Here is a 26009-nt window from a genome sequence, read left to right on the forward strand (position 1 = left end):
ATTTCTCTGCGTGGCCTTTCAGTTGAATTGTTCCCCAGTACAACTGGTTATGTAAAGATGAACATGCTTTCTGTGCATATGTTGTTCACAGAAAATTAATGCTGGGTTGTGACCAACAACTCATTTTTCACAAGGTATGAAACCACTATTGGACAGAATTTTGTTTAACTGGCAACACGGAAGTGATCGAACCCATATGTATTCAGTCTGTTTTGAAAAATGTAGCAATGAACACTTTTAGAAGACTGGTAGTACCTCATCTTCTGCTGGTGGTAGTTATCTCCTCAGTCTAAAACTTTAGTTAATAAATTTGCATAAATTATTAGCAAATTCCTTTGTTTTTTTTTTCAAGCTGCTTTTTAAAACCTGATTTGGACTTACGGATTGCTTTTCAATGTGGTTTTCAAAGAAAATAACTTTTGTGTGATTGCACGTCTTTCTTTACTCACTCCTTATATTTCTGTCCCTTGGCCTCTTAACCAAACTAGACAGAAGAATAGATAATCAAATACAATAAGTTCGAGCCTGGGTAAATAATGAAGGACTATCATCTCCACTGAGGGCAGTTACAAGTCAGTTCTGAAAAAAACTGCACGCCTTTTGTCCAGTTATGTTCTTGTCACCAATAAGTCAGCACTCAACTATGCTAAACCAATTAGAGCTTATAAAACAGAGAGAATGTAAGAAACCTGAGGAGGATTAAGGAACACAAGACACATCCATATGAAACCAGGCTTATCTCTTCTCCTTAAAGACAGCTAGCTTTTAATTTTTCTTTTGATAACTCTGTATAGTTTTTAAATAGGTAAGTTTGCTTTCAGATGAAATATTTATTCTCAGCAGCAGCTCTCAGGAATGCAAGACATAGGTATTTTAATTTTTTTTTTAATTAGAGTTTTCAGGGAAGACAGAGTCAATCTGTCCTTCAGTTTCATATAAAAGAGGCTTAAGCCAAAAAATGTAAATCAACAGGCCTCATTGAAACATCCATAGGCAGCAATTGTACTTGTCAGTATTGTGAAGCTAATACAGTATGACATTAATGTTTCATACAGAATGTAAGTTCTAAGTTTAAATTTGGAGCTACGTGGATTTATAACTTTTTTTTTTTCTTGTTTCTTTTTTTGTAAAACAAGACAGCATTAAGGCTAAAGCCAAGACAGGAACAGACTGCACTTTGTGTTGAGAAGCACTGATTAAAGTTTTAAAACTCTGAGCTGTCACCTCTCTGAGGCACAAGATGATAAATCTTGCAACTATTAAACTCACATAATTAGCCTTTGTATTCATGTTGGTATATAATCCTCCTACCTACTTCTTCCTTATGTTTGAAAAATATACTTACCACATCTCCTTTTACATTAGATTATCTGTTTTTTCATTGCTTGACTATGTCTTCCTGGATCTTGAAGTATAAAGGAATGGACAAAATAAGTTTCCTAACTTGCTAGTCTCTGACTGAAGCTAGCATCAACCATGTTGAGGACTATTGCTGGAAACGCCATAGCAGACATAAGAGATATCACCAGAGATAGCCTCTATTAAATCTCAGTTGCCAACTGGTTTATACTATGAAACAGGAAATTTTATCTTCTTTAGCTTGTGGATTTTTAATAGAGTTACTAAGATAATTCTAGATATTTTTATCCAAGTGAATGTTCAGTAATTTTTGAAGGTCGGGGCCTATAGATAGCCACAGTAAACTCCTCATGCCAGCCATCCAAGAAGATATCTTTTTTATCACTTTTAGATTTACTCACTTTTACTGAATGTTTCCTTGTTATTGCACTACAGGAGAAGTTGTGCTGCCACTTCTTTTTTTTTTCTGTTATTTTGTTATTTTTACTTCTAAACACCCGATAAATAAATGTCTCGTTCTAATCATCCTATAAACACATTTTTATTAATCATTTGATACTTTCTTTTAATACTCTGTGGACATTGTTTTCTGAAAAAAGTAGAAGAAAAGTAGGTTGTGTTTTACTTCCTCATCAAGTATGACAATTAATTAGTAATTTTCTATTTTTCTTTTAAGAATTTGTTTGAGAAATGCTGGCAGAGGAGTCATGGAAGCTTTACAGGATTGCTATATTTTCCTTCCTTCCTTCCTGCCTTCCTTCCTTCCTGCCTTCCTTCCTTCCTGCCTGTCTTCCTGCCTTCCTTCCTGCCTGCCTTCCTGCCTGCCTTCCTGCCTGCCTTCCTTCCTGCCTGCCTTCCTGCCTTCCTTCCTGCCTTCCTTCCTGCCTTCCTGCCTTCCTTCCTGCCTTCCTGCCTCCCTCCCTCCCTCCCTTCCTTCCTGCCTGCCTTCCTGCCTTCCTTCCTGCCTTCCTTCCTGCCTTCCTGCCTTCCTTCCTGCCTTCCTGCCTCCCTCCCTCCCTCCCTCCCTCCCTCCCTCCCTTCCTTCCTGCCTGCCTTCCTGCCTGCCTTCCTTCCTGCCTTCCTTTTTTTTTCTTAAATAATGAATACTATGAATTAAGAAAAAAAAAAATCCTTTGCAGCAATTCAGACCTGGGACATGGTTGCTCAAAAAGTTAGTAACACTTTTTGTTACTAACACCCTTACCCATTTCTGGGGATAGAGGCTTCCAGTCTCCCTTTAAATATGTGCTATCTTTCAGCATCATTATATTTACTTCAAATGCTACCTCCATTAGCTGTTACGTACCCTTCTGTATTCCAGTTTAGAACAGTTAGAAGGTGGTATTACTTGCTTAGCTTTATAAAGGAATAATCAAAGATGAAGTTACATTGCCTTGCAGTTGTTGTGGGCTCACTAGCCGTTACCATACCAAAGCAGATGAATATTACTTCTTGAAACTTTCTTATAATTATGGTTTGTTACTGGTATTATTAAGGCGTGGAATTTCAGAAATGTGATATTGTTAGCACTTATAATTTATAAATAAAAAGGCAGTTCTTCCATTACAGATCCCAAAATCATGTAGGGTTTAGAAAGTTTTGTTTCCTTTTCCCTAAGACAGAATTTGCTCAGCTTACATGCCTAATAAATGTATGTTTGCTCTAATTAGACTTAGTTCTATGTAAGCACCTACCTACACATTGCAAAAAGTCTTTGTTAGATAACTTGTTGATTTTACAGTTGGGAAGTCATGAAAATGGTACCAGGTTTTCAAATTTATATTCACTTTCAAATTATAGCTCTCTGTTTAAGGTGACTTTAAAGACCAATGATTAAAAACAATTCCACTAATCTCTTGCAGCAAATTAAGATTTAAAATGTTTTCCTGTAATGACAATGTAGCAATGTATAGTTGTTGTCTATTTGGGTCTTACTGAAATGTAAATGTCAGTAGTTCTGATGTGCAAATGTGATTGCTCGCACAAATAATTACTCTCTGCCTAATGTAATCAAGATTCTGAAGTTCTATAAGGTAATATTTACTAATTTTTATCTTTAAATATGACATTGTTTTAAATATTCTTCTGACAGGCATTGTTCGAATATATTTTTCACCATGAAAATGAAATAAAAATTGTGAGTAATTCATACTTTCCATTATCAGTTTTTATTAAGTATCAGTCTGATATTTCTGTTAATATTCTGCTAAACTAAGGATCCAAGTAGTACATCACATTTCAGTACAGAAGTGAAGCATTAGAAATTGTTTAAGAAAAAGAAACCCTTTCTACAGGTAAGGTAATGTGCACATACCTATATATTCCTCATTGCTTTGTTTTTTGAGAGGCAAAGCATGATAACATTGTTAAGTTAGATCCTTCATCTATCAACATGGTAAGATCCCCATATTTAATTATTTCACCTTAACAGAATTTACTTTTAATTTAAATAATTTACTGGAGTCTGAGCAGTACTACATATCAGTTTGTTGAGCTGTCTTGAAAGTTCAGAGTAACTGAGGCCTAATATAAAGTGATACATTTGAAAAGATTGTCTATTATGAGAAGGTGAAAATACCTTGTAAAATAGTTAGTGTTTGACGTGATCGTAATTTGGCATTTGAAACCACTGAGATGATGCTTATGTATTTGAGTGAATAGAAATTAAATGTATTTGGTGAAACTACAAACATTTTGGTGAAAAATAAAATATCAATAGGAGTTGGACAGTTTTGCTAGAAATTTAATTCCGTAGAGCTGAGGTGTTTTGTGGCCTTAAGGGAGTGTGTTGTCCCTACCATTGTCTGTAAGATTTATTCTCCAAAAGTTTTCCTAATTATATAGTTTCCCTCTTACCCTGTCTGAAACTTTTCTTCTGCTGATCTTTATATGATACTGCACTGAATGGGCAAGATCAAATTTTGATATGTATTGTTTAAACTCTCAGAAATAAATAAAGGTTGCAGGAATTTTGTAGGCAGCTTACCAAGGGAAATAATTAGTTTACTGAATGAATAACGAGTCAAAAAATTCATTACGATGTTAGATACTTGCATCCAGTTGAAATGGAATCAAAATTTCTGCTTGAAGTTTGTATGAGTGTAGTATCAATAGTAGTAGTGTCAATAGTGCATAGCTGATTAAACAGTTACTTAACTTCCTCCTGCACTACTAACTGGTGTGTGATTAGATCTGAAGTTACACTCTCAAGCTGCTTCTTTGATACGCTAATTTTCAGCCAGTTAATAACAAACAAAAATACTTTGTTGTTGACAACATAGATCAGAACCGTTTCCAAATGTACCACTATGTGAAGCTTTTAATCTAGTATCAAATGATTATAGTTGTACACTGTCAATTTATTGCATAGTATTCTTCTAAGATGATTGAATTGCAATGCATTGTTAATCCAAAATGTGGTTGAACCAGTTAAGTGCAAGTGTCAAACACGTCAGAGAGAAATAGCAATTATTATTTACATATTCTGATACTGAACATGCAGGGCTTGTTTTTTATGTCTCTAATAACTAGAATGTGTGTTGTTTGTTGCTGAGTACTCAGTTCACAAGGAATAGGTCACAGCATGCTATCTACACTGTGAGGATGTGCAGGATCCCCAGACCGGACAGATCATTACATAAAATGCAAGCAAATTTCCAAGCACTCCAGCAAAAATAACTGTGAAACACTCTTAGCCTATACAGCATGTTCTTTGAAATCCCTGCTGGAGGATTCAGGATCACTGTCTTACGGGAAAGTTTTGCCTATGGTTTTATGTGCACCTTAGTCACCTGAATAAATCTCTAAGTAAAGAAATGTCAGCTTAGTCACCACTGTTTATTGAGTAATGAGAGGGAGATCTACATTTTTGGTTAAAGCTAGCATCCTGTAAAAAAAAAAATAAATGTCACAGTTTGCAGTGCAAGTTGCCTTTATATTGTAATGTGTTTCTCTGAAGAAAGACTTTTTGTGACTGTTCAGTTTGTTTTCTCTTGCTTGTGTTTATTCCTTTCTTCTGCAATTCCTTCTCCACCATTTTCAATATATTTCTGTTCTCCAAACCGTCCTTCCTTCCTTTTGAGTCTCATCTGCATTAATTTTTCTTAAACAAACAAACAAGAAATAATGTAATTTTTGTTTAAACTTGACTGTGTTAAACCTGTATATTCACCTCTCCAACCAAAGGCATTTCACTGATTCATTTTCTTCCTTCTCCCTGAAAAGATTTTAGCTGATTTGGATTCAGCAGAGATGCTAACAGTTTAAAAGTTGATCTGGATCTCTTCTGATCATCCAACATTCTGTGACATCTCTTCCATCTTTGTACGAAACACTTTTCTGCACGAGATGAGATGAAAGAGCTTGGAAGTTACTAGATCAAAGCCTGGGAAATTGACTTAAAGTGACTGTATAGATGGAAAAGTCTCTACTTGCAGACTTTCTTCATGGGTAGAATTGGAAGACCAGTTCCTGCAATTTTATAAATAAAACACAAAAGTAGTAGTGAGGATATTGTTCCTTTGTCAATGTGCAGATCTGGAACAGTCTGTACAGTTCTCATCTGCATTATTATTTAAAAAGCAAAGGCAGTTTTATTATTTTGCTTCTGTTTAGTATTCAGCCAGCCTATAGAAAGAAAAAAAAAAAGCCTTAGCAATTTCAGTTGAGGAATATCATTAATCAGTATGCATTCAGCTGCACAAACAATGCTAGGAACTCAGTTCAAATAAAAGTAAATATATCTATAATCTATCAATTATCAGAAACTTGGAGACAGAAGAAGAAGAGAGAAGCACTGAGCTTATTCAGCATTTGAAAATGCATTCAAAATTCTTTCATCTTACTTAATGAAAATTTAAACACTTTTCTGAAGAAATTCCTATTACCCTATCCATTATTGTTCTTGACTTGTTCTCTTTTGAAGGCATAGACTTAATAACTGGCTTTCTATATTCCTTGAGTATTTCTGAATGCTGTTTTATGAGCTACGTGCTATAAGAGCAGAGCAGTCTAAAAGACTTGTCCAGAAATAGTTCAGCTTCTACTTATTTCAGCAGTAGGCTGTGACATTGTATTCTGCCATTATTCATAGGTGGGTAATGATGACAACACACTTTGTCCTGAGAAAGAGCAAAGAATGTACAATATATACTTGGGTGAAGAAATCATGACCCATGATATTCCCGTAGTTCTTTGTAATACTCTGAACTTTATACTCTCTGATAAAAATCTATTTATAATGGAATTATGTCAGATTTACAAACTATCAAAGTCCAGAAGACATTCACCAAAATAAACTGGCTGATGTCATTTATTCAGCTGTTTTATAAACTATCCAATGTCGGTTTGTCTACAAACAAGAATTTATTCAGTAACAATTGCTGGGAGAATTTGATTTTGCAAAATCATAGTAAATTACCACAGCTCTACAAGCTGTTTTATACATACTGAGTTATAGACAGTAAATAATTTGGAAGTCTTAATTTATAGCACAGTTTAGCTAAGGAGAGTAATAGTAAAAATAAATAAAAACAGCTCACAATCATGCTAAATACAGCTTTGATAAATTATTTGTGAAAGAACATTTTTATTATTACTGTAGGGGGGGTTTTGCACAAATACGCACAATCATGAGAAGTAGGCCCATGTGAACCTCACAAATTCAACAAGTCCAAATGCAGGGTGCTGCACTTGGGTCAGGGCAGTCCCAGACACGAGCACAGACTGGGAGCAGGACACATTGGGAGCAGCCCTGCAGAAAAAGACTTGGAGTTTTGGTGGACAGAAAGCTCGACACGAGCCAGCAGTGCGTGCTTGCAGCCCAGAAGGCCAACTGCAACCTGGGCTGCATCAACAGAGGGGTGGCCAGCAGGGTGAGGGAGGTGATGCAGGACAGTTGGAACAGTCATGGACGGTGACAGTCAAGGACGTGCAGAACAGGTGGAACACTTATTACTGTTTCTACTGGTTGTTTTTCAGTTAACATGCTCTGCACATTGAACATTGATTTGTACCTAAACTGTGCAATTAAAAAAATCTTGCACCAAACTGATCTGTTAAATATGCTAGCAGTTGGTATTGACATGGCGTGGTGAAGGCTTTGACTTTTAAAGGGTTGTTTTAATCAAGTTACTAACATTTCAAAGGCCACATTGTCAGAACATTTGTTGTAATGCCAGCAGAAAGTCTGACATGCAGAAATCTGACACTGATATATACAAAGCCTTTTCAGGCAAACACTTTTTAGAAATGTTGATAACATTTATAGTATTTCTGGATTAAAGTTTTTGTATTGCATGCAAAGCATCAGAAACAGGATGTTCCTATTCCTTTTCTATTGCCTTAACAGAAAAGTATAAAACCAGGAATTACTTAACTTCAGAAATACATTTCAAAATTACATTATGTTTTGTTTCTTGATGCTAGTAATAACATCCCAGTAAGATTTTGGGTTCTGCACCAACAGCAAAAGTGCTGATGTTACAGTCTACAAAGCCTGAAGCACTCTTAGTTCCCATTTTCTATGAGCAGCCAGAATTGTTAGCCTTACATAAAATAGTTTTCATAAATAATTAGGGTACCAGAAAGAAAGCTGAGTGTATAGCTACAGAAGGGATGGCTGTTTGAAATTCAGTCCTTCTCCTTGAATACTTGTCATCAGAGCACTCTAAGAAAGGCTCTTTAAAGTACATAATTTGCAGTAGGATCCTTCCTCATTTTCTGTGACTACTTGTGCCCCATTAGAAACGAGTGTGGTATTTGACAGATGCACACATTCTTTACAAATTTGAAAATGCAAACAAATCTGAAAGCACAACAAAAGTAAGTGATACTTCAATTTCAGCTGTTTTCCAAAGTTTTCCCAGTGAACTGTACTGGGACAAAATTGTGTATATACTTTGAGGTGAAAGTGTTTGGAAGGGAAACATAATTTCTATCTTGAAGCAAGCTTTTTCTGAACGACAGCTATGGTGTCCAGGGGCCTGGCTGTGCAAATTGCAAAGTTATTAAGAAACAAAAGGCAGCCCAGATAAGCTCTGTCATCTGAGGATTTCAAGGATACCACACACCTGGATCAGATAGTGACTTCAGAGTTGTAAACCTTCCTCTGTTTTCTCTCTCCTGTCATGGAAGCTGGGATTGCCAGTTGTGTCTTTCAGTTTGAGGACACCAACAATGCAACTCCTTAAGCTGAATTGCTGTATAAAAAATACTCTTTTTCACGGAGCCAAAAGAGAACAACATGTGTAAGTTTTTACAGCTCCACTGACTTTGCTGTACTATATCAAATCTACAGCCATCAATTACTTGCAGCCTCATTTTGCTTGGAGGAAGAAATGGAATCAAACCCAAAGATAGATATCACTAAATTGGACTCTTTGACATATTTCAAGTATTCATATGATTTTTTTTTTTATTTTTTTTTTCTGGAAACTGTTGATTCCTGTGCTACAGGGTGGCCAGCACACAGAACTCTTATATACTGTTCCCAATAGACATCATTTCTGATTTCTGTGGTCTGCAAAATGTTAGTGAAAACAAAGAAAATGAATTATTTTGAAATACTGCTTTTAAGACGTTAAGACTATTTATGGTGATATCCCTAAAATAGAAGTAACACATAGCATGACTGATATGTTCTGGGAAAAACTGGTATTTCCAAAAATTAAGCACTAACAATTGCTTCTTTGGTAGGTTTTGGTACAGAAAACACATCAATTTGTTTTAACGGGGATTTAGAAATTATAGTGAAAGCACGAAAATCCATAGATTCTGTCTGCAATAGCCAATGGCAGCACATTGATTAGCATGCCTACTTTTCTGATATACCAAATAGAAGAGGTTTTAAACTTCCACCCTCTTAACTATTTCTTAGAATATTTATTTATTTTTACTATCTGTTGAAGAATATTTTTTTATGTCAGGCTTTTAAAGGAAGAAGTATTTCCCATTGTACACATCTGAGAGTTCCCAGAAGTAGAGGCAGCCTGATACTAGCAATAAGATTTCTTCAATATCTCAAACTGGCTGAACTGTTTTTTGTTTGTTTGTTTGTTTTTTAGTATACTTCTACTTGTTTTCAATAATTTTTAGTGAAGAAGGAGAGGTAGCTTGAAAAAAGTGTATTGGCTCACACAAATACTCTGAATATTCTGAAGCCACAATTTATAAGTCTAATCAAATTAATTCTGTATTTTCTCTTTTTATTACTATAAACTATAAGGATTACATTTTTTGTCAAGTATAAAAATAGTAACCATAAAGCAGTACACACTCCTCGAATTTACCATGACTGTTTATTCAAAATTTTCTCTTTAAAAAAGTTTTTGCACAAGATTGTTTGCATAAACATTGAAGGCACTAATGTTAAGGTGATGGCTTTGTTTTGGAAGGCTCTAGATTTGGCAGCCCTTGCCACCGAGCACGCACAGTTCAAGGACTGGTGGTGGAAAGTCCAAATTGGGAAGTGCTGCTATAGGTAAGCCATTGTTTGTTTGTGATCAGTGAGAAAAAGTGCAGGACCTGAACTGCTGTCTGTGCTGTTGAATCTTGAAGAGTGAAAAGTAATTCAGTATGTATTTAGTTGGCGAGGACTACGATTTCAGTTAAATCTCCTTTAATGCAAGGAAATTATGGTCAGCTACTGGAGGTAAAGGCACCACCAGTAGTGAGTACCTTAAGTAACTAAATTAGTTGCATCTTCACCTTTATTTTTTTGAAAACTCAGTAAACAAACAAAAAGAACTGCCATTAAAACATACCACAGAAAATGAACGGTAGAATATTGGCTTGAGAAATTAACTGGAAATGAGGGCTTCAGATTGATGAAATAATAAAAAATGAGATCTTAATTTTAGCTACTGACTGAGATGCATTGCTCAAGGAGTACCAAACAGTTCTAAAGATGCCAAGGCATCAGAGCTGGCACCCAGGACACAAGAGTCTGATAGAAATGGTTTAGGAGGACCCCAACACTTTGCACAATTACATTCCTCTCTGAAATAAGAGTGGCAGCAACAGGGAGGAGAGCTTGTTGCAAGCAGTTCAGAGTGGTTGTTGAGGAGCTTGCTGTGATTATAGTAGCCAGTTCTGCCACATCAGGTAAACCTCCTTCTGATACAACCCAGATTCCTATAATTCAAGCAAGTGCTGATGCAGATTTCCCTTTCACTTTTTACAATGTTTGTCCTATGAATGTAAAAAGTGTAGATACCATTTTTTAATTATTTTTTTTTAATTGAAACATCATCTGCAGTTTTGACAATTGTGTAAGGAATGCTTATGTGAACAGGTTGAGTATACTACAAAGCAGTTAGCCCTTTATAATTCCATATTGTATCTTGGCATGAAACTGTTACTTCTTTTTAGATGCCCAGTCTAACAAAACTCTTCATTATCCTTAACCTTTATTTGACGTTCTTTAGAAGATTAGACTGATTTTTTTTGAGCTTCGAGGTCATTCATCACTTTCATGATTTTTATGAATAAAGCTATAGAGACTAAAGCATCCAAGCAGGTACATATACTTTCAGGATCCAAAACTGCATTGTTTCCCCATTGGCCATATTTCTTTGTTTTGGCTGGCTTGTTCTGGCTTTGTTTTGTGTTTCTTCACCAAGTGTATGTGCTGTTTGGCTGAAGAAAAGAAAAAGCAATTTGTGTTTGAGAAAGTGTGACTTTTTGCTATAGTTGAAATGGTACAATCCTCTTAATTTTGTAGTTTATGCAGCATTTATGGATCACTGCAAAATAGTCTGTTCTACAGTAATACTTCAAAACAAGTGCTTTTAAGATGAAACAGACTTCTGTGAGCTTCATTTGCCATATGCCCTGCCCTTCCCCCCAAGAGAAAGCAAGTGATTTAGATGAATTTAAGACTGATCCATGGTGTCATTTACAGTACAGCATTTTTTTCAACACACAATTAAATATTTTTAATATTAGCAACAGAAGTTTCGTCATTTCTGAGGTGAGGCTAAGAGAAAGTGTTTTCTGCTGACAAGAAACTGGGAGAGTAAGGGAACAACTAGGGCAAAGACTCTGTGGTGTCCAGCAGACAAACTTACAAATGTTGTGAAAGGAAAATGGAAGCTTGAGGGGAGCAAGTGTAGATCAGCAATCATGGGCGATGAAGGAAAAAAATGATAAATAGGGCATCTTTGGGCTGGGAAGGGAGGCCTAACAAGTAGAAATACAGCATTACAGTGAGATGTAGTAGCTTAGAGAAACAGGACTGGGCCTCTGTCATGTCTGTTCCTGAAGATGAAAACCAGAAGCAGTGTTGGGCCAGCCAGAATACATTCCCATTCGGAGACTTGAACAGGGCCCAGAAATTCTTACCTTCCCCTCCAAACCTATGTGAAAATAGCTAACAATGTCCTGTTGTCATTTGAAACTATAATTTAACCAAAATGGCAGAGGCTTCTACTACTATATATAAAGCAGCAGTTTTCATGTGGAGCCATGGATTACTTATTTACAGGAGTAACTGAGAAGAGAAACCTATTGTTGGTAAGCTTAAACACGTTAAGGTGGGTTCTGTGTCTTCACAGAGAAACATATGAGGACCGCAGATGAACAAAGACTGAAAATGGTCTAATGTTAGCAATATCCATTTTCTTGGAAGGATTTTTTATGTTTTTGTTTTTATGTTTTCAAGAAAAAGTAACAAATGGTTAATACTAAAATAATGTTAAAATTACTTGGTCAGTCAAAAAGATTTTTTACAGTCAGTCGGGGTCCAGCTCTGTTAGACAACCAGAATTGCTTATTGTTGTCTTACGTGGAATTATGATTTAATGAATTTGATTTTTTCATAATTTTAAATGCTTGTCTTTATAATAATATATTCATGGTTTTTGTTCATATGCGCACAAATAAATTACTTTAAAATATGCATTTGGACAGTTCTCTTTGGTTTAGTGTGCCCTGCTTCATTACTTAATAAGCTTTTATTAAAAAAAAATTAAAAAAAATCCAGAAAACAACCTTCTACATCTGTCTGTTGTCTCTTTAGGTTAGGATTATATCGTGAAGCTGAAAAACAATTCAAGTCAGCTCTCAAGCAACAGGACATGGTTGATACAATCTTGTATTTGGCAAAAGTAAGTCACCAATTTGCTTATTTCAGAATGAAGTGAAATTCCAGCCTTTCCCAGTGAAGTTCATACACCAGAATAGTTGAGTACTGAGCTTGATAAGCTCTTGAGTTTAATAGTGTGTGTTCTCCACATAGACCTGAGACAATACCTACTTACAGTTGAAATTGAAGTGGATAGTTTAAAAAAAGATTTTGGAGTTTGCTTATTTCATGAAAAACTTTCTGCTGTCTCAGTAGATTATTTGGTTCCAATGAGGATTACACAGCTAAAGAATTATTGGAGTTTCAGTAGGAGGAACAGTGTAGCTGTCTGTGGTCCCCTAGGAAACTAGTGCAATAAATCAGTAAGTGAAGAGTGAAGCTCAAAATCCTAGTTTCACAAGCAAAATCAAAACGAAGTGAGTTAAAGGAAGCAGTCAGAGACCTTGCAGCAGAGAATGTTCTGTCAAAATAAAGGCATTAAAAGCTTTAAAAAACAAGTGGTACAGGTAAGCCTCAGAATTACTTGTTTGCAGAGATATGTATCAGACTGAACATTTTCAAAGATATTCAAAAAGACGTTGCCTGTGAGAAACTAAAACTGCATTTTCCTTCTCATCCTAGAAAGAGATGAATTCAGTTGCTCTTTGTCAGCTGCCTTCAAGCCACCTGACTCAAGTCAATCCAAAAGATATGCATATTATGATACTTGCTGTACCTTTACATTCCTTGAGCTGTTTACTTTTAGTTATTTAAATTATCACCATTGATACCTGAAGGCTTGTCTTCAGTACAGCACTTTGAGTTAGTTTATTCAATTCAGCTTAGTCATTTTAGATTTCTGTCACTAGCAGGAGTCACTCTGCAAAATTCATGAGCTACACAGAGTGATTAAATTGGCAGAGTAATTGGATTAATGGTGATTTATTATGGGCTCCCCCCCTTAGCAGCCTCCTCCCTTGTAGCACAAGTAGGAGCTCTATTTGAACTTCCACCTCCCACTGCATAGCCCAGCTAGCTCAAGTATAAGGCATCACACAACATGATTTAGTGACTGTTTGCTGACAAGCAATATGGTAGGGTACTGAGTTATCGCTAAATCTGACAATACTGAAAAGAAAAGTCTTGAGTTAAGCAGCCATTAAAAAATAATAGGTGTGCATCAAGTTCTCTGTAAACTGACTGATACCAGAGTACCAATTAGTTTTCTGGTTATATGCTGTATAACAACAGCTATCAGAATCTTATATATATATATATATATATATATATATATATATTTTCCTCAAAGCTAAATCTCCCTTGAAATGTAATTTATGAAAGGATTAAAGATTGAAAGAAAACTAAAAAAAAAAAATATTGCCAAGGAGTTACAAAGTATTTCATGACCCAGCAGGGCTGGAAATGGGATTTTTATACCACAGGTAGAGATAAAATGTATTTCATAAACAAAGATAAAGATTTTAAAAAGGAACAGAACTTGTGGAGTTCCTTCACCTCCATTTTTTTACCTTTTTTGCCCTAAGAATATGAAGATAGCTGTGTTTCATAGCTAGATCAGGTCGAAAAAACAAACAAGAAAACAAAAAACCCAGCTTATTAAAATTCTCAGTTCAAAAAAGAAAAAAGTTATTTGAAGGTATGTCAGTATGCACTGGCTTATAAAGCATACTTTATAAGTCATCATTATACAAGTCACTCACAATGGTGATAGTTAGGAGTAAAATGATCAGCCAAGGTTCTTACTAATTAAGAAGTTATATCCAGATGTCATTTATTCTCTTTCATCTGACTGTAAGGAGTAATGTCATAGTAGTAAACTGTTGCTAAAAGAATACCAAACTTCAAATTTTGATTAAGGAAAGGTGAATGGAGCATGACAGTCACAATGGAGATGTTTATTTGAAGTTTAAAATTCAATGCAGACATTAAATTCATCAGCAGCTGCTGCATAGCTTGTAAGTGAAAAACTAGAGAATGTCATTTGAAGTATGAGTTAGATACCCAGGTATAAAATTCATTAGGAATAGATTGATGACTTACAGCATATTAATTGATGATGTCATTGGAGCAGTCCAAGTCTACCAAGTACCAACCCCATCCCCATCAAAAAAAAAAAGCTTCCTGAGGCTTACAGGCAGAAACAGAAAATGTATTATGGAGGTTTCTTGGGTGTTCAGTTAATATTGATATTTTTCCTCCATTTCATCACAAGATTTTTTTTTTTCAAAAAGCTACCAGTCACAGATTGTTTCCCTTTTTCAGTCATAACAAGTATTATTGTTTAATGTAATATTCTACCAACAGCAACACTGAGAACACTTTTCCACTCAGTAGGAGACAATTAATCACTGTAGTCATCTAGTTGCCCAAAGTAGGTGTGTGGGGTTTTTCCCTTTGCTGTAGCTGTTGTTAGCATACCCCACAACAGGAGGGCTTTAGAGTTGTACTCTCAGACAGCTATAGAGATGATCTCTGTCAACACATTGATGCCCTCTCTCCAGTTCTCATGCAAAGTTATCTACATCACATGTTGTAATAATCAATACAGAAGCCAAAATCACAGGGAATAAACTGCCCTCTTGCTGCTAAGTAGGACAGGGAAAGTTGTCAGAGCACTAAGGAGATTTGAAAGCATCAATGCCTGGTGCAGTGCAGTCTTATTTAACTAAGTAAAATATTTTGTTATTCCAGCACTATCAACCTGAAGATCCAGTTCTTTCAAGCCCAAATGTATAGTTTTAAAAATATGTATAACAGGAAAATATTCAAGGTAATACCTTCACCTTAGTGTTAAAGTGTATTTTTGATATGATAATAGATAACTTCTTTAGTTTATTAGTAATGCCCAGATGAATTAATAATATCTAGATGACATGCATGCAAATTTAATTATCTTAATTAGCCTATTTTCTCTATATTACAGAGATATATTTGGTATTAACTCCCTTATTTTCCTAGTATTATTCGCCATCACTGCTAATGTTTTGCTACATAAAGTGAGGTGTCATTCCTTCCTTTTAACCTCCCTCAAACATTAGTATGAATATAAAAGACATTTGAAATTTATGTACACTTTTTATTTGCGTAGGTGTATATGCGCTTGGACCAGCCAGTAACAGCATTAAACCTTTTTAAGCAAGGATTAGAACGATTTCCTGGAGAAGTGACTCTTCTTTGTGGAATTGCCAGAATCTACGAGGTATGCATGCACTATGCAATTGTGGCCAAGGCTAGCTGCTTGAGCAAGAAAAAGAGCCAATATTTGAATATAAATGTAAGGGCATCAAAAATTAACTACACTGATTTCTAGTATCACTAATGCAAAACAGGTAACATTATCTAAGATACCAAAGTAACGTCAGGGGAGTCTTGCATGCTTGTTTGTTTAAATGGTTAATCACACCAGGGAGACCTTGTTCAGACATGCAGAACCATGGCCACATTTAGTCAAGTGGTCCAGATATTGTCTGTGTAGCTTGGTCAAGTTCATATATTTTTCATCAGCCTAAAACTGCTCAAGTCACCAACAGCCCACTGGCAGGATTAAACAGCAAGATAGATCAATGCTGTCTTTATTGTGCTGTAAGCCACTGTTGATTTCTTAAGCCAGTGAGAACAGTTGGAATGTGAGTGTTTCTTGGTTTTGAAGTAGATGTTATTTCAAGTAGGAGTAGTTTTAAAGTAGTAATTTCATTTTAGCTTGGTAACCAGTAACCATGTATTTTGCATTTCAAAAATGTATTTTCATGTCAGTGGGCTTAATATTGTGGTACACTAAAAGTTGGTAACAATGCTATTCCAAATCCAATGTTTTAAACATGTCATGATTTTTTTTTTGTCTACATTGATATTTGGCATTCTTTCCTGTTCTCATCATTCTCATCTAACCCCTAAGCATTAATCCATTTTCATATTAAATCCTTTTTGTCCTTCAGCAAGGAAGAAAACAGCTGCATAATTTTTGGAGGCTTTTCTTCCTGAATTGCTAAACAGTTTTTAATATGGATATGATTTTGCAGAACCATACATAACATTGCATAACCCTTTAAGGAATTATAAAAGGCTGCATATACTTGACAGAACATACTTTTGCACTGACACTTGAGTGCAGGATTATAGCTTTATTAGCAAAGATTTGTACTGCAGCACAGGGCTGTTCTTATTACATACACTCAAAAGTGGAATGTACGCATCAGGCATCCTAATCAGAGCTTTTCTTCGTCACTACCTTTTGGCTATGGGAAGAGTTGTAGACCTTGCTTTTTTTTTTTTTTTTTTTTTTTAATGTTTGTAAATGGACTGCTTTAATACTGTTTCACTTCACGGAAAAAAAACAAAAAAAAAAAAAAAAAAAAAAACTAATACATATTTTCATGGCTAAATGTGCTGCATAGGTTAAAAAAAAGCTTGTTCTTTAGTCAGGTTGAGTACAGTACATATACAGCACACCGGCAGAAATTATTCCTCTCTAACCACAGAAGTATGTTTTAACCATTCTAGTTTATTTTCTTCTAATATGAGGCAGAGTCCTGTGGTGACTTGCACTTCTCAGAAACAGTGTGACATTTACAGCAAGGAGTCCACCCTAATTCATCTTCCAACTAGCATACATCCAAGCATATTTATTGATAAAATATAGTTCTCTTAACTGGTGTATCCTAGCCAGTACAAGTTTTGGTAGTAAATCCATGATTTCTGTTTTCAAAGGCACATAATAATTCTTGGCATGCCATTATATTGTCATTTATGTTCAGAGAAATTCATAAGTTGATTTACAAAGCATTGAAAGTAATTGAGACATTGACTGGGGAAATAAATCTTCTGTATGCTACCATACTGGGAAATCAGCTGCACAGTACTATATATCACAAGGCATTGTGCAAAACGTAGCAAACACCCATTGCACATACTAAGCTTATGACCAATCTTTTTTCCTTAAAAACAAAACCAAACAAAACAACAAGAACAACAACAAAAACCACCCTTTTTTTTGTACCAATGGCATGGAGTTATGACGGGTACAGCTGGCACGGATAAATAAATATGCCTTCTTCTTGTCCATGTGTGACACTTGTGACATTGCCAGTTAGTGATGTTGCATTGTACAACAGTTAGATGCATTGTAACAACATTTAGAGAACTGCATGGGCATACGTAATTAATCTCAGTTAAGTACTGTACAGGGCACAGATAAAGCACTCAATAGATTGACATTTTATTAAGTTTTATTATAAAAATTGGTGATAAAAAGTAGAATTAATTTGATTTTTTCCCATTGTATAGGAAATGAACAACATATCCTCAGCTACAGAGTACTATAAAGAAGTCTTAAAACAAGACAATACTCATGTGGAAGCTATTGCATCCATTGGCAGCAACCGTTTTTATTCAGACCAGCCTGAGATAGCTCTGCGATTTTATAGGTATATGCACTTGTGGGGAGGAAGGGAGAACTGGACACATGGGAGGGTAATACAAGGGGTTGAGTTTTGTAATACTGATAGCAAAACAAGAGCACTGGGAGACTGACATGGGACGTTGATCAAGCTTTTTGGAGAAATATAACCATAAAATTAGCACCCCAACTCACCAACGTATATATCTTCCCTGTATCTTCCCTATATCTGCCAGTGATAAGTACATCTCTTCTAAAGATTTGTCATCATTGTGCTTGAAGCTTGTATCAACAGATTATCAAAATAGTTGATTGTTCAATTAATAAACAAGAAATGGTCTTTCACAACATGAGGCAGTTTAAAAATGCTAAACCTTCCTCTCAGCTTCATTTGCTTTCAGGAAGCAATTGGACTTCCTATTCAGCCCTTTGGAATGGAGTCGTTTTTGAAAAACTCCACCTGAAGTCATAGGCAGTTGTGACCACAAAACCTCTTATTTGAATGTGAGCTAGGGTTCCCCTATGTCTTACTGAAAGCAATAAAAAGACGGTATTAAATGATGCTGCTTGTTTTTATTTTAATAAAGACAAATTGCAAAGGAGTCAGACTCAAGTTCGTAAGTCTAAGAGCAGATGAAGTTAGTATAAGCACTACCATGTCATTTCTGTTGTACCTGAGCTTTTTATGCTTTAGGTTCAGAAATTCAAAGTGATGCTGAAGACATCATACCTCTTTTTCCCTGGCCCTCTTAGCATACCTGTTTTCCCTATTAATGAACAGCATTTTTATAAAACATCCATCCTAAAAGACACATAAACAATATCAATTTGAATCAAAATTTGACTTACGTTACAAATATAAGGTCAATGTAGATTCATACGCTAGATGTACTAGCACTGATTTAAGCAGTGCTGTAGGACAGGAATAAAGCAAAAATTTGAAGCCTAAAGAGTTATGAAAATTAACTGCAGCAATTACAGTTTGGTTGAGGTTAAGGAATTGGAAAGAAGAAATGGAGAAGTCTGTGTACAGCTCTGTCTGACAGTGAAGTCAGATCATGTGACAGTCAAAATGCCAGAAGTCATCTAATTTACACAAAGACTGTTTTGCACAGCTCTGGTTCTACTAACCAGAAATGCTCTGCACTGCCCTTCATGAAACCTTTATCAAGTGTAAAACTGTAACAAAATTGTCTGAGAGCTCAAAATCTTGGTATAGGGAGGAAGGAGGAGAGAATTTTGTCATTTAGAATTGAACTCATATTTGAAATTAATATATAAAAAAGGAAATATTTTCTTTCAATCTAGGCGGCTCCTGCAGATGGGTGTCTATAACTGCCAGCTTTTTAACAATCTGGGCCTCTGTTGCTTCTATGCCCAGCAATATGATATGACACTAACTTCATTTGAACGTGCACTGTTTTTGGCTGAAAACGTGGAAGAGACAGCAGATGTGTGGTACAACTTGGGACATGTGGCTGTGGTATGAAAAATACTAACAATCCTTCTGAATAAGTATGATTTTAAAGAAACCGGAAAAAGAATAGCTAGGAAGGAATCGTTGTCCTACTTTGAAATAAGAAACCTGCTAGTGTATTGGATATAGTACAGACTTAATGAAGGGTTTATTTGCACTTCAGAGAGAGGAAGGGGAAAAGAAAAAAGCTAGCTCTGTACATCATCACAGAATGTGGTTTACTCCTGCTAAAAGATTCTCCCTTTCTAACCATCTTTAACCTTCCCTTCTTTCTGAAAATTTGTAACACGTACCAGGCCTTGAGGGCCTTTGCTGCAATACAAGCTAATCTGACATAAAATTGAATTCAAGATGTTTTTTCTCTGAGCTGTTACTTATATGACATGGAGCAGTAGATTAATATTGTTGTCATAAAAAGTGCCTATTGAGCATCATGGAACAGACACTAAAATACCTAGTCTTCTGTCTTGTAGGCAGCAAGAGATATTTTTTAATTGTGTCTTCAAATTTGTTAAATTCATACACTAATTTTCATTCATTGCTCATTTTTGCAGATGTTACTCCAGAAGTTATGTTAGATTTCTGTTTATCTGTCCAGAAGAAAGTTACCAAATAATGTTTTGCTAGCTTTCTTGCATGGGTTCTGTCCAAATGCTGATTGCTGTTTAACTTAAGTCAGAGAGAAATTCAACTGTTCATCTTGATTGTGCATCAACTAGGATGAACATGTTAATTTATACCACCCAAAACACTGAAATTTGAACTGATATGCACATATTTTTCAGCATTTTTCACTTTAAAGGTTTAACCTGATGCTTTGTCAGTGTTGGTCATAAAACTAGAACATTAACGTGTAGACAATGTCTCCATACAAAGAGATTAATCTCCCTTTGTTTTTGTCTTCTAATAAGTAGCCTTATATGTGTATATATATCCATTTAAAGACAGAGAAGCAAGATGACTTTTCCCCTGGAGACGTTTCTATTTTTCTTACCTTACTAAAAGGGTAGTGTATAGCATGGTCTTTAGATGAAACTTTAGCTATATAAGCATTCAGTTAGATGAAGAATCTCACTTAAAGCATGTAAAGTTGTGCTGTAGAGGAACAATTCTGTCTGGGTAAAGAATGAGAAGCAAATGAGATGGTCTGGGAAGAAAGCACATATGGTTCTGATCAGCATGTTTTTATTGTAATTTGCATTTCATGGTAGTACATATGGATGAAAGGATAACCCAGACAACAAAACAGATGCATGTTGTTCCCAATCTTTTCACAAATGAAAATACAATCTTACTTTTAGGGGATAGGAGACCTGAATCTGGCTTACCAGTGTTTCAAGCTGACATTAGCCAACAATAACGACTATGCGGAAGCTTACAATAACTTGGCTGTACTGGAAATGCAAAAAGGTCACATCGAGCAGGTTGGTGTTAACCTCAGTGTAAGCAGAATGCTTTCTTTGGCCTGTTTGTACTTGAAGATTACTACTATAGGCACAAAAAATGAGAAGTTCTATGCACGGTTCAGTGTAACCTCCACATTGTCATGCTGTCTCCCATTAAACTGCTTATTCTTAGGCATATCCAAATGATTCATCAAAGATGAACAAGGTTTGCAGTGACCTTAAAGTTGTTGAGATCTTTTTTTCTAAATTGATGCCTATAACAAAACCTATCACACTATAATCATCACTTAATTTACAACTTTGACTATATATTCAATTTAAAATGTAGATAGTACACTCTTGTTGGGCAACAGAAAACAACAATCAGATCACCTCTTAAAAGATTTTTTTCAACAAGGAGACTTCTTTTGAGTTTAGTCCCAAAGCACCAGATTCTTGTGGAACACTTTCACATCTGTAACCTTGGTGGTTCATTTTACCTAACGTGACTATGCTGTGTTGTATTGCAATTAGCTACGTAATTGACATGCACAGAGGATTGTAAGCAGTAATTTTTATATACGTGAAATGAAAGTTAATATCCATTCGTTGGTCTGTTAGAACTACTCTGGGCTGTTTTAATCTTTCCCTATGGGAGCTACGGGAGCAATGGGAGCAAGACTATTGTGATGGGTTCATGTAGACTTCAGAGAGCTACAATATTATATAAAGTCTTCTTTGAAAATCTTTTTTAAGAGCAAATAATTATCAGAAGATAACTTTGTTCAGGTGGGCTGGCAATTGTCATGAACATTGAAATGAACCAAACAGTGGATGTTTTCAGTGACAAATGAAATTCGGTTTTGGTTTCAGTTTCACAATCAGCCATGCTACTGATATTTAAAATCCAGGTGGTGTTTCTATCCAATTTCTATGGAGGTTGTCTTTGCTAATAATTACGATTCCAGAGCCTTTCCTTTATAATAAAATGTTTTTTATATATTTTATTTTTCAGCTTAAAATTTTCAAATTTCTTCTTGTATCACATGGATAACAAAAAATCAGGAACACAGCATAAAAGTTTGTATAGGAGAATAAAAAATATAAAGATATTTTGCTTATCTTTGGTTTTATTTTATTTTACAATGTTATTACATGCATTTACTCAAAAATGCCAAATTAAGGGATTTTTATTAAATTCTTTGCTCTGCCTTTCCAAAGAGTTAGTAGATACCATTGCTGTTAAAAGATCTGATATATTTTCAAAACTCTCTATTTTTTTGTGAAAGTGTTCACAAGTTGACCTGAATTTTTTCTTGAAATGATGGCATGAGAAAGCACCTTTTGATTCTTAATTTTTTAATTAGTTTTTAACACTACTCTTTTGCTGATCATAAAAAAGAAAAAAGATTGAATCCAGCAAGTAGACTGTTTAATGTTTAATGTATTGAGTAATGTCAAGTTTTACAGCTTCCTATTTCCTCAGTGATTTGTTTAAAAGTCCACCTCAGCCCCAAGGGTCTTTTTCTTTTCTTTCTTTTTTTTTTTTTTTTTCTTTCTTTCATGGAAGGATCGTTTTACCGTATTTCTCCAAAAGTCTGGGCAGTTTAGGCTGAGCAAACCAACATGTGTGGTCATATGAGAGAATGTGTGGTCACACAACTGTCCATCCCTTCAACTCTCCCTTCATCCCTAAAGAGACAGTAATGAAAGCTCTGCTGTCTAAGCACTGAGCAAAGCACGACTTGGCCATTTCAATTCCACACACAAACAAAGCTGCAGGGACAACAACGGAGGGGCATAATACTAATTATTTACCTGGTTCTGGATGTCTTATAAACCATCTTGATCTCACATTCTTTTTTTTGTTGTTGTTGTTTTACTTTGTTTTTATGCTAATAGGAAATGTGAAAATAGCATTGAAGGTTTTTATTCAAAATGTTGAATGTGAAAACTGTTTCATTTTTATGATAAAGTTTAGGTTTCTGGGGATGCTTAGGACTGAATCACGGTTACACAGTGCTGTCAGAGACAATATATACATTCAGTGAGACTTTAACTGCCTTTTCTTTAATGACTATATTCAGTATATAGAGCTGAACTGCCTAATTAAATATGATCCCAACATGGCCTTCCTGACTCCATCAAGAGTCTTATTCATTTCATTACTTTTAAACTGTATTATGCCTAGATGTACTATTGGTGTAACTTATATGTAGTGTAACCCATATGTAGTGTGGTATTATTAGCAAAGGCCTAGTAAAGAGAACCAAGAATCATTTCTTTCAAGAAAGATGAAAATTGCTTTAGATTCTTGTTACCCTCCCTCCTTGCAGATTTCACTACATTTTTTTTCTTTCTCTATACAGGCAAGAGCTTTGCTGCAGACTGCTTCATATTTAGCACCTCATATGTATGAGCCCCATTTTAATTTTGCAATACTCTCAGAGAAGGTAATGCACTTTCCTATTTTAAAATTTAAAAATAGAGCCTTGGTGGGGTAGATGAGTTTTTATTGTTATTACTCAGAGTTCCAAATAGCTAAGACAAAACAATATTTAGGTTGGATATTAGGATAAATTTCTTTACTGAAAGGATTGTGCGGCATTGGAATAGGCTGCCCAGGGAAGTGGTTGAGTCACCCTCCCTGAAGGTCTTCAAGAAACCTGTATATCTGAAATGTAGTAGCATGGTTTAGTTGCGGACTTTAGTACTAGGTTAAAGGTTGGACTAGATGAGCTTAGAGGTCTTTTCCAACCTGAATGATTCTATGATTCTATGAGTATGTACTGCACAAACTCAAGATAAAACTGAAGTTACATTTTAATACCCAAAAGGTGTATAACAGTAGCCATTCAAATGTTTGGTTTTGAGAATGTTAGGCCAACTAGCCATAGAGTAACTTTGCAGTTCTCCAAATGCACAGAAGATGGACAGTCCATTAATAATTTCATCTACACTCTTTACAGTCATTGTCTTTTTCAGAATGTGAACTGAAATAGTATCAGATGATTTATCAGTAATTATAATATAAATATATAAATATGGAATACCAATCATTCATCCCATGGTTTTAGTAATCTCAAAAGGAATATCTCTTCTTCAGCTTTATGACCACTGAATTCTGTGTTAATATTTTATTTCATAATGAGTGTCTCAGACACTGAATTAACAGCATGTCTGACATTACTATTAATAAGGAGAAACTTGTACAAGTCCAATTTTTTTACAAGAAAAAGAATATTTCTTGGCTTGTGCCTATACCTTCAAGATTCTGTTATGAGTCTGTGTTGTGTGGGCAGCCCAACTCCTACAGATACTAAAGTACATGCATCAAGGAGTGAACAACCCATTACTTTGTAAGCATATCCTCTTCACTGTGAAACAGAATATGGTTTGGAATAATTGCATCGTATACTTACTGATTAGGGAGTAAATCTTGGTCTGCAAATGGCTTCTTATATAGCTTTTCCACAGAGGAACTGCACAGGTTGTGGAAGCAGACAGATGGCAAGGTCAACTAACAGTTTAAGCGGTGTGATAATGCAACTCTTAGATTCAGTGTAAGGTCATGGTTTATAAGACATAACTTCTCTGGCCAGGACTCTGGTTTTCTTCTCCTCCAGAGAATTCTGGCTGTACTGAACCTCTGTGTTGATAGATACACAGGCAACAAAGGTCTCCTACTGCCACGTTCTGCTGCTTCTCCCTTTCCATCTGGAAGCTATCACCTTTTCTAGATGGGGTCCCAAACTTTTGGGTTCTTTTTTTTTTTTTTTTTTCTGAACCCACTTTCTGAGGTCCTCTCCTTACTTACACTTCCCTCTTCCAAGAAATTATGTCTATTTGCTCCCAACTTTACTTTTTCCTAATGTGGAAACATACTTCTAAAAGCAACAGAGGAGCAATATACATCTCATCACCTCTGTGTGCTATCCTGCCTCTCTGTGAGGTTGCAGATCACATGGAGTTGTGACTTTTGCAGAGGCCTGATTGGCTCTCTCATTTCTATATCTATAAGACAATATTTATGGAATTTAAAACCAAGTCTTCCATTTTTTATTCATCCTAACTTTAAGCACTGAGCATAGGGTCCTTTGTCCTTTCTCCAAGAAGTCAGGTAAGATATAAAGTTACTGTCTTGATGCATCCCTCCCATTAAAAAAGAAAACAAACACTTCTTTTTCTTCTCACCCCTTTAAAGTAAGAGGGGCATAACCCTGAGTCTGAAAAATTGCATACTGTCTGTTTTATTTGTTGCGTCTGAGGACCAGCTATGTTTAAACATTTGTGAGTATCAGAACTGAGAACTGTACTTTACCGAATATATGATGCAAATACTGCAGTGCTTGCATTTACAAAACTAGTTTGTGTGTTTCTTATAGGTTGGAGATCTTCAGAGGAGTTACACAGCTGCTCAAAAGTCAGCGGAAGCATTCCCAGGCCATGTTGATACACAACAGCTCATCAAAAGATTAAAAGAGCGCTTTGCTATGCTCTGAAGACATATTTTTAACATGTAAAAAAAATAGTTAGCCAGAGTTAATATCCCATACATTTTATTGTAAGTAGATAAACTATACTTAATCAATTCCTGTTGCAAAACCTGTGCTACTTAGAGTAGCAGAAAAGGTTCAAGAGTCCTAATTAGTGTGTCATCTTGAAACTCATGACTTATCAAAATGAAGCTAGAACGTGTTGCAATTACTGAGAATACAAGAGTGGCAGGATATTGCCAATATGCAACATTTAAATGCTTGTCTGATATATTAACAAGTAAGTCCTCGTTTAAGATTAATGAGCATTTTAAAATATTTTTTTCTGACTTTTCTGCAGAAAAAAAAAGTTTTAAAATATTCCTGTGTGGCAATCTGTCAAGCAACACAGACTAAGAATACTTCCTAACTGGTCTTCAAACATGGCTTTTGATAGTATACTTTCTTACAGAATGTTAAGTTTTAAAATTAAAGTAACCAAAAATGCATTTAAAAACACAGATGCAAAACAGAAGTTCTTATATTCCTTGTTGTATTTTATGAATTAAATAAATTCCAGTTTGTATGGTTTGTCGTGTTTACTTATATAAATTAAAATTGCATCCTTATTGCCTGGAAAATAAGAGTCAGAAGACATAAAATATTTTGAAAGACTCAGCAGAAGTGGTACTAAATAGCAGAAATGCATGCACTCCTTTTTAGTGGGAGAGCTTAATCTTCATTTCACTGAGGGAAAAAGATATGTCAGTAAGAAGCTTGCAGAGTTAACTAATAATGACTGAGAATGAAACAGTGACTGAGTGGTTACCTATGC

The 26009-nt window shown here is 35.4% G+C and overlaps 1 protein-coding gene and 1 long non-coding RNA gene across 3 annotated transcripts in view; one reads left to right on the forward strand and one right to left on the reverse strand.

Annotated features, from left to right (window-relative positions):
* TTC8 (tetratricopeptide repeat domain 8) overlaps nt 1-25765 on the forward strand; it is a 44609-nt gene extending 18844 nt beyond the window's left edge. For both annotated transcript variants that reach the window (XM_035328943.1, XM_035328944.1), the window contains 9 exons: nt 3452-3496; nt 9753-9838; nt 12377-12464; nt 15531-15641; nt 17726-17865; nt 19146-19320; nt 20616-20738; nt 23069-23152; nt 25085-25765. In XM_035328943.1, coding sequence (XP_035184834.1) covers nt 3452-3496; nt 9753-9838; nt 12377-12464; nt 15531-15641; nt 17726-17865; nt 19146-19320; nt 20616-20738; nt 23069-23152; nt 25085-25201 — 969 coding nt within the window. In that variant the 3' untranslated portion in view covers nt 25202-25765. The remainder of the gene's footprint in view (nt 1-3451; nt 3497-9752; nt 9839-12376; nt 12465-15530; nt 15642-17725; nt 17866-19145; nt 19321-20615; nt 20739-23068; nt 23153-25084) is intronic.
* On the reverse strand, nt 18892-24030 carry LOC118168499. The gene is made up of 3 exons (XR_004751603.1): nt 24020-24030; nt 20174-20178; nt 18892-19046 (listed from the first exon to the last, which is right to left on the reverse strand). It is a non-coding gene; the product is annotated as an uncharacterized LOC118168499 (long non-coding RNA).
* Nucleotides 25766-26009: the final 244 nt, after the last annotated feature.

Source organism: Oxyura jamaicensis, chromosome 5 (assembly GCF_011077185.1).
Source record: "Oxyura jamaicensis isolate SHBP4307 breed ruddy duck chromosome 5, BPBGC_Ojam_1.0, whole genome shotgun sequence".
NCBI classification, from domain to species: domain Eukaryota; kingdom Metazoa; phylum Chordata; class Aves; order Anseriformes; family Anatidae; genus Oxyura; species Oxyura jamaicensis.